The sequence below is a fragment of the Chlorocebus sabaeus genome, chromosome 13 (assembly GCF_047675955.1).
Source record: "Chlorocebus sabaeus isolate Y175 chromosome 13, mChlSab1.0.hap1, whole genome shotgun sequence".
NCBI classification, from domain to species: Eukaryota; Metazoa; Chordata; class Mammalia; order Primates; family Cercopithecidae; genus Chlorocebus; species Chlorocebus sabaeus.
The window spans coordinates 33,937,486-33,956,919 of NC_132916.1; the positions used below are offsets into that span (position 1 = coordinate 33,937,486).

The 19,434-nt window shown below is 37.4% G+C and overlaps 1 protein-coding gene across 7 annotated transcripts in view; it reads left to right on the forward strand.

The window, feature by feature from the left end:
• FIG4 (FIG4 phosphoinositide 5-phosphatase) overlaps nt 1-19,434 on the forward strand; it is a 128,944-nt gene that overhangs the window by 40,225 nt on the left and 69,285 nt on the right. For all 7 annotated transcript variants that reach the window (XM_073022404.1, XM_008007375.3, XM_073022403.1 and 4 more), the window contains exons 5-10: nt 1,528-1,578; nt 4,092-4,240; nt 7,268-7,396; nt 11,015-11,115; nt 12,652-12,814; nt 13,219-13,316. In XM_073022404.1, coding sequence (XP_072878505.1) covers nt 1,528-1,578; nt 4,092-4,240; nt 7,268-7,396; nt 11,015-11,115; nt 12,652-12,814; nt 13,219-13,316 — 691 coding nt within the window. The remainder of the gene's footprint in view (nt 1-1,527; nt 1,579-4,091; nt 4,241-7,267; nt 7,397-11,014; nt 11,116-12,651; nt 12,815-13,218; nt 13,317-19,434) is intronic.

The following is a 19,434-nucleotide window of genomic DNA, read 5'->3' on the forward strand; positions in this document are numbered from 1 at the left end:
ACAGTGGAGATTCTGAACCTTACCTAGTAATTTGGGAAATGCAAATTAAAAAGGTACCTTTTTATTCTCATTAGTCAGTTCGGGAATAATCAGAGTATCTGCCGTCATCAAATGTTAGGAGAGATGTGGGAAATGAGTTGTATACTATGAGTTGGAGTGATATTTTAACCACTTAGAAGAACACTTTGGCAATTTTAGCGAAATTGAAAATGCACGTTATCTGCAGTGCACAGTGGTTCTTGCTTCCACATATGTGCCCTAGAGAAACTGTTATACATGTGTATGGGAAAACATGCATGGGATGCTCTTGGCAGCATTGTATCTTATAGTGGAGATCTAGAAAGAACCTAGTGGTCTATCAGCAGACAATGGATAAAGTGTGTCATGTGTAGTTGGCTTTCCTTATCCATGGGTTCCACATCTGTGAATTCAACCAACCACAGCTTGAAAATACTTGAAAAAAATTGTCTGTACTGAACATGTACAGACATTTTTCCTGTCATTATTCCCTAAACAATACAGTACGGCAATAATAGAATTACTATATAGCACTTACATTGTATTAGGTATTATAAGTAATCTAGAGGCAATTGAGAGTGTACAGGAAGATGTGTATTGTGCGTTATGTACAAATACTATGCCATTTTATATCAGGAACTTGAGCATCTGCAGATTTTGGTATCTGAGGGAGGACCTGGAACTAATCCCCCACAGATACCGAGGGATGACTGTATATGATGGAAACCAAACATTGATTAAAGTGAACAAATTAAATCTATAACTTTCAACGTAACTAGATTTCAAAAAATGAGAGAAAAAAGTAAGATAGTATACAAAGTTTGTAAAGATTTGCATACATATTTTAAATATATAATATAATGCTATGTATTATTTAAAGATGGCTCTAATGTGATAAAAGTAAAGAGATGGGTGGACTGGAAGGATTCATATCAGTGACAGGAAAATGGTTGCATTTGGAGCGACAGAACAGGACTGGGGAAGTCTAAAGGGAACGTTAACTTTTTAAGTTGTTTGTTATTTATCTTAAAAAGGTCAAAATAGATATTTAAAAATGTGAACATTTATTAGTCCTGAGAGACAGAAATGTGAACATTTTATTTTATACCTTTTCTGGTGTAAAAACTTAGCAACTTAAAATTGTGGTGACCCACGTTGTGCTTGTTGTTGTTGCTCTCCTTTCTCCATCCTCGAAGCATTTGCAAAGCACATTGTAAAAGCAAAAACAGCATTTACTTCTGTCTTACCCAAAGTCTGCTGTGCCCCACACATGTAGATGCATGACTTTGCCTCTCACTGGCATAATCAGTGATAAGGAACAAACTATAAAGTTAAAGGTTTCCAAAGGGATGATCAACAGACCTAGAATTGCTTCAGATGTAATCCCTATTCTGGATATGGCTTGAATTCCTCAGCTTTAAGAGCATATTTACAAATATAAATGTACGTATGTTAAACTGTGAGAAATAATAGTATTGGACAAATAAAATACACTTTGTTTTTTTTTAGGTATCTACGAATATTTCAAAATGTGGACCTATCTAGCAATTTTTACTTCAGGTAAGTTTGAGGTTAGTTTTGCTCCTATCAGTAACATAAACTTTTATATTATTTTCCAGTAGGTAAAAACAGAATGAGAACATAGTAGTACTTCTGTTTCTTTTTAGTCAACTTGTTTTATGTAAAAGCATTAAAATATAGCTGTTTCTTCCTTTTAAAAATCTTATATTTGAAAATCCAAATGGATAAATTAAAGGATGTTTATTCTCATAATAAAAAATCATCTTTGTTTTAGGTAGGACTTAATGTATTTTAAAGAAATATTCTGATTTTGTAATCTTAAATTACAAAAATGAAATTTACAGTCAGCCTCTAATACAGAGTTGCAACAATTTCATGGTTCAACTTTTAGTAAATAATCTGGCAAAATTAGGTAAAAATAAGTTAAAAGTAGGAAGAACTGTTGCAATACTGATGTACTGCTGGTGGCATTGTAAATTAACAGTTTCCTGAGAAGGAATATAGCATTGAACGTATATGAAAATATGTCCTAAGAAAATAACCAGGAGCAAAAATACAAATCTCCATTGGTAAAGAGACATTTATAGCTTCTCTATTTATAATAGCCCAGACAAGCAAACCAAATAGTCCAGGGACATCCCAAATACTGATAACTGAAGAACAGTCAAGTAAATTATTACAACATCATGATAAGTATTTTACTACCATTGATGTGACCAGTATGTGGGCCTGATAGATACAATTGTTGTGATAGATGGAAAATTCTATCAGCTATGATATCCAGACTGAAAATAGAACACAGTGAGGGCCTGAGTCATAAGGACTAAAGGAGGACCTAGAGCATTTGTAGCTGTTGGTGTTATATACTACTGATAGGGTGCTTTGCATTAAAAAATTATTTTAAATTATTAATGTAGTTAACCGTTTCTTTATGAAACAAAAACATGTCTACTACATGGGGTGAATTATGTCTTTATCGATGCAAACCTGAAGGAAGCTGATTATTTTAACAGAAGTGGAGCGAAGGGCTCCTAAAGAAATAGTATTTACTTCCACAAACATTTATTTAATGTATATTTCCATTGTATTTTTTGCCATCTTCTAGTTTTCAGTCTTTATGCCTAACTTTGTAGTGTTTGTGACTTATTACTGAAGCTCAGTGCTATTATTAGAAATGGCCTTCTTCTGCTTCATATTTCTCAATTTTGTCTGTATTTTTATACTGAGTTGTGATCAAATCATTCTATAAGTAAATACATGTAGGTTAAAGTTTTTGTGCCTCATAAGTAGGCTTTTAAAAAGGTTACAATATGTTTTTAAGAATCTCTAGAATAAAGGGATTGTTTTAAATAGAAAGAATTGATTGTTAAAAATCAGAAACCAACTTCTTAATATAGCTTTATCCCTTTGAGAGTAGATGTTAAAATGAATGGATCCATCAAGCAAATGTGATACAATTGAATTTCACAGATGAAACAAATCAATTTCAATCAAATTATATAAAGAAATGATAATTAAAATAATGTGTGTGATTCTCCAGACGGAATTGTAACCATTTTAAAATATGACTAAAATACTTTAAAAACAAATTTGTATAAAGTATTCAAAATACCTTCTGAAATTCTGTGCTAAAAGTATATAGCTAGTCTTCTTTAGAATTTCCAGTAAAAGCTGGAAGCCCCCCTCACACGTAAGAAATATATATACACACACACTATACATACATATGTATAGTATATATATGCACTCTATGTATATATGGATATTTATATATGGATATTTATATACAGTATGCATATATAAATACTCTAGAAATATAGAGTATAAATATATTTGTATATTTTTATATGTAGATACTTTAAAAATATCTCTAGCTATATATATAGAGTGCTAGAGATGCTTATTTAAAAAGTATTATGTGAAATCAAAATTGTAATGAAATTTAATTTGCACAGAGACAGTCATATTTTTGAAATGCCTTTTACTCTTCTAAAACATGTTTCACTGTCATGGTCTATATTATTTGCTTATTTCTGTTTTACAAAGTCAGTTATGATACCACCATTAATAATTAATAGAATTATTTTTGCTGTTGGGTAAACTAGGATACAGAACTATGCAGTATTGCAGTGGATATTGTAGATCTGTAAAACCCCATACAGATTCATAGAAGGTATGAAAGACCATGAACTTAGACTGATTTTAGTATGAAGCAAAAAATATGCATTGTACAAATCAAAGAATGTAGGTTACTGACATTGTATTGTATATTTCCAGTCATGCAGATGCCTCGTCATCAAAGAATGTAGGTTACTGACATTGTATTGTATATTTCCAGTCATGCAGATGCCTCGTCATGCAGTGAGGTTGTTATTTCCAATTACATTTATATTTTGCTGTGTTTTACAGTGCTTATTTGAATAGCATTGCTTCCAAATAAAGTAACAGGTGTTAAGTAATTTAGTTCACAGATTTTAATTCTGTATGGGAGCCAAGACCTTGAAATATGCTTTGCTTTTGTAATTCTTATTAAGTTTCAATTCTGTTCTCAGTTACAGCTATGATTTGTCCCACTCACTTCAATATAATCTCACTGTCTTGCGAATGCCCCTGGAGATGTTAAAGTCAGAAACGACCCAGAATCGCCAAGAGAGCTTTGACATCTTTGAAGATGAAGGATTAATTACACAAGGTGGAAGCGGTAGGTGGTCTTGGCATATCTAATGTATATTAATGTGGTATCCATGAAGTGACATCTTATTAAATTCACTCACATTTCCCTCATATTTGTCCACCCCTCTTTGCTGTTTGTCCTTACGTGGGGTTGTTTTGGATATGTGAAGTTGACCAATTCATTTTTATAGAGATATTAATCACCATGTAATTTCATTTGTAGGCCAGCCACAAAATTGTATGCTGACATTTTCTAGTAATTATTCATGTACTTTTTATTGAATACATTCAAGTGTAGACTTTTACATGGTGTGCAGAGGTGAAGTTTACATGGATTTAAAAAAATATATTAGATAATACAGACTCCTTATTTTCCTTGACAGAGACCAGTTTGTTATGGTCTGAGTTTTGAAAAAGAGTTACCATGGGTTGCCTATTATGTGCTAGACATTTACATGTAATATCGCTAATCCTCATAAAAACTCTGCTTAGTAGGTATAATGCTAGTTTTATAGAATTAAAGACTAAGTAGGGAACAGAGGCCTGGAAATGAAGATCATACGGCCATGTCAAGGAATCAGTGCAGCAGGTCAGTGGTCGTTATTACTTTGATCGGTCCCAGCTTGACCCATCAGTCCTGTGTAGGTCTTGCCTCCGCAGGACTGCTATAAGACACTGTAGGGCCACTCAGTGCCTCACCCAGAGTGCCCCTGAGATCCTGGACTAAACTAGTCACACAGTACCTTTATTGCCAGATTCTTGGGTTGGTCTAGCACTCTAAAGCTAGAGGCATTGCCAATGTGAATGTTGTAAGGGAATCATTTCAATAGTTAAGACACTTTAGCTGTGTTCAACTGACTGTGGAAAGTAAGTCAATAGTGTCTTTGGGTTCCTTGCTCTGTGCAACTTCAATGATAGTGATGAACATGTGGATGCAGAGGTAGAATCTAATCTAAAGTAGTCCCGGAAGATTTGCCCTTGCAGCACTCTCAAAAAGAGGCTGTGTTCTGTTAATGGTTTGCCAAAGGTTGTGATCCACTCTAAAATGGTTTAGGCTGTTACTTAAACTGAATTTATCCCTGGCATTCCCCTTGACTCTTGTTAGTTTACTTGATTGATTATCACTTGAGCTAAGGTGAAACCCAGTGCACCCTCCCTACTCCCAGATCATTAGATCACATACATTTGCCCTGGTTCAGACACTCTGGTGGTAACCCATACCACTAGAGACAGATAGAGGGCAAGACAGCTAGTGTGTTTGAATATTTGCTTGCAACACTTCTGAATATCACAATTTGTAATGCAAAAACTGAAAGTATCTCTGAATTTGCCCCAAATGCCATCCAAAATCTGAATTTGAATATCTGTTCTGGGATCTGAATTAAGCCTCCAGTGCTACTTAATTTTTTGTCATCTCTGGAGCAATTCTACTTGACAGATATGAATAATTGGGTGTATTAGTTTATTCTTGTTGCTGTGACAGATTACCTAGCTTAGTTGCTAAAACAATGTACATTTATCATCTTACAGAAGGCAGAAGTCCACAGTGGGTGTCAGTGAGCTAAAATTAGCATGTCAGCAGGAGGCTCCCGGGGAGAATCAGTTTTCTTGCCCTTTCCATCTTCTGGGGGCTGCGTTCATCCCCTGGCTCATGGCTCCCTTCCATCTTTAAGGCTACATTACATTACCTGACACTCACACTCCTGTTTTCCTCTTTGACTTACAAGGACCTGTGATTACATTGGACCCACTTAGAAAATGCAGAATAATTTCCCCATCTCAAGGTCCTGATTAGGAGCCTTAACTTCATCTTCAGCTTTAATTTCTTCTTGCCATGTAATATAACAGTTCATATTCACAGTTTCTGGTGATTAGCATGCATACATCTTTGTCGAAGGTGAGATTCTTCTCTTATCACACAGGGGTAAACTGATAAGAAACAGGGAGTGAGGGTAGAAGGTATGGAAGTAGGTTGAAAAGGAAAGCAGTAAATTTTTAAAATAATCTGTACTGCATGTCAGATACTTTGCATGTATTATTTAACCTGAACAATATCTTTGAGGTGAGTAGTATTAACATCATTTTCTAGTTTAGAAAGTTGAAATCCAAAGACATTAAGTAACTTGCCTAAAGTCACAGAGTAAGTGACAAAACAGGACTCCTATCGATGTCTTTATTATTAATTATCTTGTGTAATGCATTGAAAGGGCAGAGAAAGTTTAGTTTTTATGAATCAAACCTAAGTGTAGTATAGTGTATAAACAAATACTCTTAACAAATCATGTTTTGAGGAAAAAAATGGTCTTTATTAACTGCTATTCAGAACTGTTACAGTCTTTTAAGCTATTATCTTATAAACATAGTTTTAATTTTTCACTTCATGTAAGTTTTGTAAAACTCATTGCTGTTTTAATACATTTATCTGGATATGCTAAAATTATGTTTGATGAAATTAATTTATTTGTAGAGAAAAGGCCTGACATAATAACAAACACCATGTATTGGAAGTATTTGTAATACACCAGGCTTATTATAGGCCCCTTATGTGCATTATTAATTCATTTCATCCTTACAACAACCATGTGGTACAGGTGAGGAAGCAGAGGCGCCGCACTGGGTAAGTAACACTCTTGATCGTGCCTGTCACCCTGCTAATGAGAGGCAGAGCCAGGATTTGGATCCAGGAACTTTGACTCCGTAGTCATGTGCTCAACCGCTACTTCGCACCACCTCTTGTCTTTATATATTTGTAACATGCCCTCAATTTCCTTGTCATTTTCTTTTCTCTGAAGTTAAGAACTCTCACAAGTCAGAAAAGGGATTTCTTTGACTTTTTACAGAATCAACACAATGTTCTGGACATGATAGGAATGATATCCACTGCAAATGGCAATGCTGTTAACCAAGCATGTTACTTTGAAGTTAAAAACAGAAGTTAACTTTAAAATGAGTTGAATGTCAGCCAATTTCCATATCTTTCTGATACCAACCTTTTTTTTAATTGATACAAAATATTTTATGTATTTATGGACTGATACAGACTTTTATTTTTCAGGGGTATTTGGCATCTGTAGTGAGCCTTATATGAAATATGTATGGAATGGTGAACTTCTGGATATAATTAAAAATACTGTGCATCGTGACTGGCTTTTGTATATTATTCATGGATTCTGTGGGCAGTCAAGTATCCTTTTTGATAAAAAAGTAAGATACATATTACTAAACTTATGATGTATCAATTTGTAGACAGCTACATATGAATTATGTGATTATAATACCACTCTGCACCCCAACAGGAAAACCTGCCCGTGATACTATGTAGTAGAAATACAAATAAGAATGCAGACTATTTGAACAGGCCTGTTATATACCCAGAAAGATGAATAAATAACAAGGAAGAAAATGTAATGCAATATAGGTAGTAAGTGTCATGTTTATCTGGGAGAAGGAGGAGAATTACTGACAGTTGGAGAGGATGGGACAGGCCCATGGGAATAGTTGAACTTGGCCTGGGCCCTAAACAAAAGTCAGTGCCTTAGTAGCGAGAGAGATCAGCAGTCCAAGCAGAGAGAGACATCACAGCCTGGGAAACACTGTGTGTGTAGAAGAGGAAAAACACATAGGAGTGTTCTCATGGCTTGTGAATAAAACTCCCTATGGAAAACAGTATGGCGATTCCTCAAGGATCTAGAACTAGATGTACCATATGACCCAGCCATCCCATTACTGGGTATATACCCAAAGGATTATAAATCATGCTGCTATAAAGACACATGCACACGTATGTTTATTGCGGCACTATTCACAATAGCAAAGACTTGGAATCAACCCAAATGTCCATCAGTGACAGACTGGATTAAGAAAATGTGGCACATATACACCATGGAATACTATGCAGCCATAAGAAAGGATGAGTTTGTGTCCTTTGTAGGGACATGGATGCAGCTGGAAACCATCATTCTCAGCAAACTATCACAAGAACAGAAAACCAAACACCGCATGTTCTCACTCATAGATGGGAACTGAACAATGAGATCACTTGGACTCGGGAAGGGGAACATCACACACCGGGGCCTATCATTAGGAGGGGGGAGGGGGGAGGGATTGCATTGGGAGTTATACCTGATGTAAATGACGAGTTGATGGGTGCTGACGAGTTGATGGATGCAGCACACCAACATGGCACAAGTATACATATGTAACAAACCTGCATGTTATGCACATGTACCCTAGAACTTAAAGTATAATTAAAAAAAAAAAAAAAAAAAAAACCTCCCAGGAGGTAGGATATAGTGGGAAGGAGATTGGTATGTGGGAGTCAGATTGCCAGTCACCAGATTTCCTTGGTGGTCAAGCTGAGGACTTTGGGTTTGGTGCTAGAACTTTTGAAAGGTTTTGTACGGGAGAATGACATTTGCAAAGCAGTATTTAGGAGGCTTGAGTTGACAACCATTTTCAAGCTGGAATAAGTAAAGTGAAACTAGAACAAGGAACATGAGTTAGGAAAAGATGGCAGTAGTCCAGGCAAGGGGGCAAAATAGATTAAAGAGAAGTAGGTTCAGCCTTGGGTTAAGCTGATGAGTTCAATTTTATAAAAACTTTTATTTCCTTAAGTAGCTTCATGTCTCATTAATTTGTAGCTACATTGAAGCCTTTTAATAAAGTGCAGTTATGGGGTTTAAGAAGGTAGCATATACCATCTAGAAGTGGTGATTTGATTTTTTCTATCACTTGTCGAGATCACATAGGGCATTTTTGCATTCAGCATGTTTTCTACTGTGTTAGGCTTTTAAAGAAAAAGACGTTTGTACCTTTTTCCCCCACAGATAAGAAGTGTTTGTAATGGATTTGTATTTTTCTTAATTTTATTCTCTTTAGACATTTAAAAGAACCAAAAAAGAAACTTTTGCTTCTTTGTTTTCAGTTGGAATTTGCAGTTTAATGGCCTCAGATCCTTCTCCAGATCCCCAGGGTTTCTTTGTCTTATTTATGGAGAAAAACCGGTCACTTTGTCCAGCGCACTGTGAGGCCCCACTCAGGCCAGCCCTGGCCCCCCTTGGTACTTGGAACTGAAGTTACAGATCTATATTAAAATGATAATAATAATGTACAAAAAAAACCCTTTAAAGGAGTGGTTTCTTTGAGACTATTAAGTGGGTGAATGCGACTGACCATTATTATGCTTTCTTGCACCAGGAGCATTTGAGAGGAGTGGTGCCAAGGGCACAGCTGGTGAGGTTACCCTTGAAGAGCAGCAGGACTGCCTTCTGTGAGGGGGACGAAAGGCTAGATAAAAGCACAGAGGGATTTTGAAACAAAGATCAGTGAGATTTATGTGCTACACTTGAAAATCAGGCTCATTACTTTGTAATCACTTTCAACCAGTGAGTGGTATTATCTTGTTGATCATTACTGCATAATGAGATTTGATCCTGAATTACTTTTGTCTCTTTCCAAAAGTAAATTCTGCCTGGGAAGAACACAGGTTTTTCACCACCAAGGATACCAAAAAGAATGTGCTACAATTTCTAAAGGTAGTTCCTAAAAGATAGCTCTAAGCTGTTTTGTGTTTCCAAGAGCTAACTTGGGGCCTGGCGCATATTAAACATCATAAATGTTTGTTTTTTAAAATAGGGAGCACCATCATAGATGATCATTTTGAAGCTCATAAGTTTAAACAATGAATCTAGTCTCCTGGTTATCAAGCATTTAATGAATTCTGGAAGTCTAGATGAGATAGAGTAGCTTTTGATAACAGTAGCTTCTGAATACTACAGACCAGGCACTAGTTGTACACACATTATTTCACCTAGTCCTCCTGACCAGCTTTGGTTACTTTATTGTTACTCCATTTTATAGAAGATGAGACTTGGCTCAGAAAGTTAAGTAAGGTGACATAACTGATAAGCTGTATATTGGTTAAGCAGTTCACAATAAATTATTCAGTGTTCAGGATTTGCAGGTAGGTGACAAATTTTGACTGCTTTTAGAGTCTTATACTCAGTTATATCCTCAGTGTTACATATTACTCATAATTAAACAACCTATTAGATGGCACATGTTCTCTTTGAGAGGTGTATGATCTTGGAAGACTAAGGGAGGTGTATTAGTCCATTCTCACACAGCTATGAAGAACTACCTGAAACTGGGTAATTTATGAAGAAAAGAGGTTTAATTGAGTGTAGGCTTAATAGGAAGCCTGACTGGGAGGCCTCAGGAAACTTACAATCATGGTAGAAGGTGAAGGGGAAGCACGCACATCTTCACAATGGCAGAGCAGGGGAGGGAGCGAGTGAAGGGGGAAGTGCCACACACTTGCAAACAACCAGATCTTGTGAGAACTCACTATCACAAAAACAGCAAGGGGGAAGTCTGCCTCCATGTTGCAATCACCTTCCACCAGACTCTTCCCTGACACATGGGGATTACAATTCAAAATGAGATTTGGCTGGGGACACAGAGCCAAAGCATATCAGAAGGATTAGCTGTTTACATTACTTGTTTATATCCTTTACTTAGCCATAGGGCTTCCCTTGACCAGTAACTGTACACCTGCTTACCATTTCCTCTGAAATTTATGGAAAGCACTCCTTAGTTAGGTTGGATGTTGCCTTCCCTTTGTAGCTGAACTGCAATTCTGAAGAAACCATTAGATCCAGTGCTGTTCCATTCTTGGGTGGAGCTTTTGGTGTTCTTTAAGCCATTGGACTAGCTGTATCTAAATGTGTATATAAGGTATAATGACTCTATTGGTCTTATGTGACAGTCATGAATGCTAAACAACCTTAACCTGCTTTCTAAGAGCTGTTGATCTATGGACGACCAGTGTATGTCACTCTAATAGCTAGAAGATCCAGTAAATTTGCTGGCACCCGTTTTCTTAAAAGAGGTGCAAACTGTGAGGTAAGATGACAAACAGTATCTTCACTGAACTTTAAACTTTGGTATCAGCTTTGCTGATGTAGAAGCACAGTGAAATTTTAAAACATGAAATTTCTTAGTTTGGGATGTTATCAAGAGATTACAGTTGCCCTTTGGTATCAACAAGGGATTGGTTCTAGGAACCCCCTTCCCATCCAAAATCCACAAATGCTGAAGTCTCTCATATAATATGGCCTAGTGTTTGCATGTAACCTATGTACACTCATCTGTATACTTTAAGTCATCTCTAGATTACTTCTAATATCTAATAAGATGTAAATGCTATGCAAATAGTTCTATTACTATATCGTTAAGGGAATAACGACAGTAAAAAAGATCTGCACGTGTTCAGTTCAGATGCAACTGTTGTAGGCCTAACTACATTTTCTATCTGAGATTGGTTGACTGTGGAGGGAACCCATGGATGTGGGGGGCTGACAATAATTAATACTCCAGTGCATCTGAAACATGTGAGAAGTATGACTAATAAACAGATGTTCTGAAAAGTCAGCCATCTTAGAGTTATGCAGTGCTTTGAGGAATTATAAAATGTCTAATGTTGTGGAGGGTGAGCCATTTCTATAATATGTGGTACGTGTTTAATGTAGAGACAAAAATAGCAAAGCACCTCCACCCAAGTAGAAGGCAGCACTCATCATGGGAAGTCAATTCTTGATAAGAAGATGAAGTGGAGCAAGGTACGGGAAACCTTTGCCCTCTTCGTCTTTTTTGCCCAGACTCCTTTTTCTGTTCACCGTTAGAAAATAACAACAGCAAAAATGCAGCCATCCTTCCATCAGCTGTGTTCTCTCCTTTGAATGCTCCGTCTCTGTTTGCAATAGACAACTTGAGTCTTGAGTGGATGTGTGATTCAGTAGACAGATTGAGTGAGGCATTGGATTTTGATCCTGGCTTAAAATAGCAACATTGTTCTTAAAAGTATATCAAAAATGAAAATAGTTACAGCTGATGCTTTAAAATATCAGGATTTTGCAACTATATTATTTACTTTTGAATATTCAAAGGATAATCAGACATGTTATTACTGCCTCTGAAATTATTCTTTATTATGTCCTTATATACTTCTATAAGTACCTCAAAACCCTATTTTTTCCTTTTGTCCATCAGGCCTTATATGAATCTCACTCTTTTGTTCTTTTATGTCATTTTGGTTGTCAGAATTGAATTTTGATATTCTTCTAGTCTTCCTTATCTCCTGTGTAATTTCGTGTAATTGTCGTTTCTTTCCCTCTCTCGCATTTATTTAAACCAGCTGTTTCCTATCTGACTTATATTATTAGAGATTAATTTGGTTTTTTCCTAGTCTATTCTCTGTTACTTTTAATTGCCTTCTTTATTATATTTTAATGGTTTTGCTTTTCTAATGTGCATATTGAATATTGATCAATGTTTACCTCTCAAAACTTTCAAAGAATAGGAATTATAACTTCATTGAAAGTTATTTCATTAAACATTTCTAAGAACATAATGTATTTTTCAATGCACCTTTCTTTTCAGGGTGATGTTGCAAATGAAGTGGAGACTGAACAAATACTTTGCGATGCTTCTGTGATGTCTTTCACTGCAGGAAGTTATTCTTCTTACGTACAAGTTAGAGGATCTGTGCCCTTATACTGGTCTCAGGACATTTCAACTATGATGCCTAAACCACCTATTACATGTGCGTGGAGCCATGTTTTTAATAATAACTCCTGTCCTTACATTTAGAGATAGTGAACTGTTGTCACAGAAACCTCATAAATACTTAGGTTTTCACGAGGTTTTAGTCCTGGAAGGTAGTTAATTTAGAAGAGGAATTTCTGTTTTTCTTATGTAATAAATTTATATTTAATTTTGACTGTTAGTAAATTATTTTTATTTTGCTTCAGAAATGTAAGAATCATTCAAGTGTAATAAATACATGATGAATAAGTGTCTAGTGAGCACCTTAAGAAGAATCTGGGAAGTGAAACTATTGAAAGATTAGTCAAATTGCATTTCTTTAAAAAAAAACAACCCTATGCTTCTTTTATTTTTGCTTTGCAATTTTCATTCAGGTGCTTTTTCATCTTTTTTCCTTCTTAGTGGATCAGGCAGATCCATTTGCACATGTGGCTGCCCTTCACTTTGACCAGATGTTTCAGAGGTTTGGCTCTCCCATCATCATCTTGAATTTGGTGAAGGTATGATGTGCTCATCTGTTTGGTTATGAGATTCAGACACTCTGGGAAGCCTCTTCCTCAACACAGAGGGGGTTAACAAGCCATGCTTTCCCTCTCCCTAGTGGAGAGACGTGCAGATTATTATACTGGGACAGCTCACTGTGTCTGAGCTGAGTCACTTTTCTTTGGCCTCAGGTTCCATGTGGCTTCTTCTCTGCATGGCTGAAAAAAATCAGTAGTGTTTCTCTAAGGGAGTAGAGTGATTCAGTATATCAGGAAATCATTGTGTCCTGATTTCCTTGTGTGAATTAGATGTAGGTGAAACTTCTGCCTTAGTTGCCAGGACAACCTGGAGAAAGCAGCATGAAAATCAAACTGTCACAGCCTCAACTTTACAGTCAGCTCCCTTGAAAATCCATAAGCTCCCCTGGGCAAATTAATTTATAATAATAAGATCAAAAGGCTAGATTCATAAACTAGGGTACTGTTGTTTCTCAGGGATCAGGTGGGCTTGTGAGAAGCCCAGACAAGGTGGTATTAGCCTCATAGTTCCCTGCTTTCTTGGCAGAGTACATGGACTAGTCAGCGTATCTATCTATATGAATGGGCATACAGGTCAAAGGCTGAGAATAGGAGGCAGGGAGATCACACAATAAGTTTTATCTGCATCTGTTGCAGCCAAGTGAATTGAAAGACTCTCAGTCAGAAGCCAAGAAGACCCTGAGAGTATGAAATGCAAGGGCGTTGTTACATCATGTGCTCGTGGTGGTGCCCAAGCATCTAGTACTGTCTGAGGTTATTCTGAGAGGTTGGTTAATAAATGTAAATGAATTTACTAAAAAACCAAGGAAGCCTGTGACCCTGTGTCCATTTAGTGAGTCATTAATTTTTATTTATTTATTTTTTATTATACTTTAAGTTCTCGGATATATGTGCAGAACGTGCAGGTTTGTTACATAGGTATGCGTGTGCTGTGGTGGTTTGCTGCACCCATTAACCCTTCATCTACATTAGGTGTTTCTCCTAATGCTATCCTTCCCCTATCCCCCCACCCCCCGACAGACCCCAGTGTGTGATGTTCCCCTCCCTGTGTCCATGTGTTCTCATTGTTCAGTTCCCACTTATGAGTGAGAACATGCAGTTTTTGATTTCCTGTTCCTGTGTTAGTTTACTGAGAATGATGGTTTCCAGCTTCATCCATGTCCCTGCAAAGGACATGAACTCATCCTTTTTTGTGGCTGCATAGTATTCCGTGTTGTATATGTGCTGCATTTTCTTTATCCAGCCTATCGTTGATGGGTATTTGGGTTGGTTCCAAGTCTTTGCTATTGTGAATAGTGTTGCAATAAACATATATGTGCATGTGTCTTTATAGTGGAATGATTTATAATCCTTTGGGTATATACCCAGTAATGGGATTGCTGGGTCAAATGGTATTTCTGGTTCTTGATCCTTGAGGAATTGCCACACTGTCTTCCAAAATGGTTGAACTAATTTACACTCTCAGCAACAGTGTAAAAGCGTTCCTATTTTTCCACATCCTCTCTAGCATCTTGTTTCCTGACTTTTAAATGATCACCATTCTAACTGGCATGAGATGGTATCTCATTGTGGTTTTGATTTGCATTTCTCTATTGACCAGTGATGATGAGCCTTTTTTCATGTGTTTGTTGGCCACATATTAATGTCTTCTTTTGAGAAGTGTCTGTTCATATCCTTCGCCTACTTTTTGATGGGGTTGTTTTTTTCTTGTAAATTTAAGTTCCTTGTAGATTCTGGATATTAGACCTTTTTGAGATGGAGAGATTCTACAATGTTCTCCCATTCTGTAGATTGCCTGTTCACTCTGATGTTAGTTTCTTTTACTGTGCAGAAACTCTTTAGTTTAATTAGATCCCATTTGTCAATTTTGGCTTTTGTTGCCGTTGCTTTTGGTGTTTTAGTCATGAAGTCTTTGCCCATGCCTATGTCCTGAATGGTATTGCCTAGGTTTTCTTCTAGGGTTTTTATGGTATTAGGTCTTACATTTAAATCTTTAATTCATCGACTTAATTTTGGTGTAAGGTGTAAGGAAGTAATTTATAGATTCAATGCCATCCCCATCAAGCTACCATTGACTTTCTTCACAGAATTAGAAAAAATTACTTTATATTTCGTATGGAACCAAAAAAGAGCCCATGTAGCCAAGACAATCCTACGCAAAAAGAACAAAGCTGGAGACGTCATGCTACCTGACTTCAAACCATACTACAAGGCTACAGTAACCAAAACAGCATGTTACTGGTACCAAAACAGAGATATAGACCAATGGAACAGAACAGAGGCCTCAGCAATAACACCACACATCTGCAACCATCTGATCTTTGACAAACCTGACAAAAACAAGCAATGGGAAAAGGATTCCCTATTTAATAAATGGTGCTGGGAAAACTGGCTAGCCATACGCAGAAAACTGAAACTGGGTCCGTTTCTCACACCTTATAGTCAGTCATTTACCAAGTATTTTTGAGAGTTTCCTATGCACCAAGGCAGTTCCAGATACAGCTCCTACCTCGAGCTAACAGCCTGTTGTAGGAGATGGTGAAGTAATGCAGAGGCACCAGTACAAGGCAAATGGTGCAATAAGAGCTTATAATGGAGAGAAGTATTTCCTGAGAACAGGATGAGTTAACATCAGCCTGAAGGAAGAGGCATTAACCAGGTCAATGGGAAAGAGAATGGTCTTCAACTCAGAGCACAGCATGTACAGAGTCCCTAGGACAGGAGGAAGTGTGCTGGGTTGGAGGAAGAAAAGGGGGTTCTCTGTGGTTGGGGCCCAGAGGGTGAGGACAAGATGCTTGTTGTGAGATGAGGCTAAAGAGATGGTTATGGCCAGACCATGCAGGGTATTGTAGGCTGTATTAATGAGCCTGACTTTCTTCCTGAGAGTGATGGAAGGTCATTAAGAATCTTGCATGGTTGAGAGGATCCTTGTCAGATTTATGTTTTGAAAAGATTACTGTGACCTCAACATAGAAAACAAATGGATCAGTACAAGGCTAACGTCAATGCTGGAAGACCAGATAGGAGGCTGTTATAATTGTCCAGAAAAGAGGTGATTATGCCTTAAACCAGGGTGGTGTGGTGGAGATGTAGAGAAGTGGACAGTCAGTAGACTTGGTGATGGGCTGGATTTGAAATGAGGGGACGGGGGATGTCAGACTCAATTCCCAGGTTTCTGGCTTACTCAGGTGGGTGAATGGTGATGCCATTTACTGAAATACAGAACACTGACTGTGTTTGTTGGAGGAAGATCATGGGTGTAGCTTGGATATACTGAGTGAGGTTTGAGGTATGCTTGAGTCCTCTAAACGGAGGTAACAGTTCAGGGCATGGTTCAGGAGCTGAGAGGAGAGGTCTGCGCCCAGATATGATTTTTGTAACTCTGTTTACAAGTGACATTTGAAGGCATGGGCATGGATGAGATGCCCATGTGGAGAGTATAAAGTAAGAAGGAAAAACCTCAAACCTCATCTTGGGGGATCTCCAGCTCTTAACGCCCAGTTAGAGTGGCTGAATCTCCAAAGGAGTCAGAGAAAAAAACAGCCAGAGGAGTGGGAAGAAAACCAGGAAGTGCTGTGTTAGGAATACCAAGAGAAAGCATGTTTCACAATGAAGGAAGTAAATGATCAGCAGCATCAAATGCTGAGGGCTCAAGTAAGATGAGGATGGAAAAATTGTCCGTTAGTGTTAGCATCATGGAGGGCACTGATTGAAGTGGACCGAGTGTGGGATAACAGTGAGAAAGTGGGAGCAGTAAGTATTGTACTCTTTCCCCAATAGGAGTACCCAGTAAAAAGATGGCATTTTTATTTTTTAAAAGAGATCATACTGATACGTTTAAAAGCCTATGGGGAGGATACATTTGAAAGGGAGAGTTGTCTGACACAGGAGAGAAAAGGAATGATCCGTGATTTCATGTACTTAAGAAAGTAGGAAATGATGAAATCTGAAGCATACATGGTAGAATTATTATTTTATTTTTGAGACAGGGTCGTGCTCTGTCACCTAGGCTGGAGTGCAGTGGCAAGATCGTAGCTCACTGCAACCTTGAACTCCTGGCCTTAAGTAATCCTCCCACCTCAGTCTCCCAAAAGTGCTGGGATTACAGTCATGAACCATGGCGCCTGACTGCAATTATTTTAATGAAGAGACAGAGAATAGAAAGGGTTCGGGCATGTGTGTATTTGTGAGCATGCACATTCCATTCTGATGGCTTTAATTTCTCCTTAAGGTAGGAGGAATGATCATGCTGAGAGTGGAGGTTTGAAGGGAGTGGAGAAGGTTTAAGTCTTGTGTACATAAGAGGGTAAGTTGACTAGAAACCTGCAGGAAGTACCAAGAGCCAATTTCAAATTGGTAATCATGATTTCTTAAATGGAATCATTTTACTATTGCCTGCCTTCTTCCAGCAGGCTTGTGAATGAGTATAAGCACAGGTAAAATAATAATTGGGTTTATTTAGTTTCATCAGACATGTGTGACATAAAAAGACAGGATTTTGACAATACTGTGATTGAAGTGGAACATGAAATCTGAGCCAAATAAGGACAGGGCTAAAAGAACAGGGCTGCTGGAGAAAGTGGAGATGTCAGTGGATTGCGGTCCTCACGAGGTGGGGTATTTAAAGCAAGCAATGTGGAAATAAAAGAGGTCACGAATAAGAAATGTTGAAGAAAGAGCAGCCTGTGACCATGAGTTGGTCTGAGATGTGAGAGTGGGAATGGGGATTTAAAGTGGAAAAGGAGGTGGAGATACTGAAAGTCACCCAGTGTATTAGTCTGTTTTCATGCTACTGATAAAGACATACCTGAGCCTGGGTAATTTATAAAGAAAAGGAGATTTAATGGATTTACAGTTCCCTGTGGCTAGGGAGGACTCACAATCATATCAGAAAGCAAAAGACACATGTTACATGGTGGCAGACAAGAAAGAATGAAAACCAAGCAAAAAGAGAAACCCCTTATAAAATTATCAGCCCTCGTGAGACTTACTCACTACCATACGAACAGTATAGGGGAGACCACCCCCGTGATTCAGTTATCTCCCACCAGGCCCCTCCCACAACACGTGGGAATTATGGGAGCTACAATTCAAGATGAGATTTGGGTGGGGACACAGCCAAACCATATCACCCAGGAGGGAGGCAAAGCTTTGGGTGGGGAAGAGACAGTTCCCAGGAGAGGACTGTATAACTACATGCATGGGCTCAAAGAGGGTGTGTGTGTGTGTGTGTGTGTGTGTGTGTGTGTGTGTGTGTGTTAAATCAAGAGTATGGAGGAATATGCTAGGGGAGAAGAGTGAGACAGTGAGGCAGTCAGCTTCATTTCTTCTGTGTTGCTCTTTGTAATTGCATCGCACTAGGGGTTGACTTTGTAAAATAAATCATTCAGGTGTTAAATAATCATTTTCTAGACATTTGTTCATATTAATTCAGAAGTTTCATATTCATGTCTCTCTCCATATCAACTCAGAATAATATAAGGTGGATAATCTCTAACCTCAGTCTAATATTAAACAGTAGCTATAGTATATACATAAGTGAAAATTTAAAATATGAAAACTTTAGTGAAAATGCTTATGGACACTTTTCCAGTAAATGTATAGAAAATAAGATATTGTTAGTATGGAAATAAATTATTGCTAAAGTATTAAATTATAAAGTGTTACTGGATTAGAAACCTAGATTTAAATTAGTGGATTTAGTCAGAGCACGACCCTGCCTCAATAATAAAATAAGATAAAATAAGTTCATGTTTTACAGAGTTCATATAGTGTGGTTGAAAAGCTGTCATTAAATGGAGGTTCAGGTCTACAATGCTTGAAATAATTCTCTATTAATTGTGCACACTCAAAAAATACTATCATATACATGTGATTATAATGTATTCTTTGCCAGGTATCTCACATGTACTTTTATTTTTTTGAATATTTAAAGATCGGTCAGTGGATTTTAAAATTGTACTTGTTTATTGTTCCACTGCAGTAAAAATCCTGACAATGACTAGAAGTTAGCTACAGAAAGTGTTTGGAGATTAAGTTGCTGTTTCATGGAATAGGAAAGTATTTTGTTGTTTATAGCACTAGTTTTATTCATAGG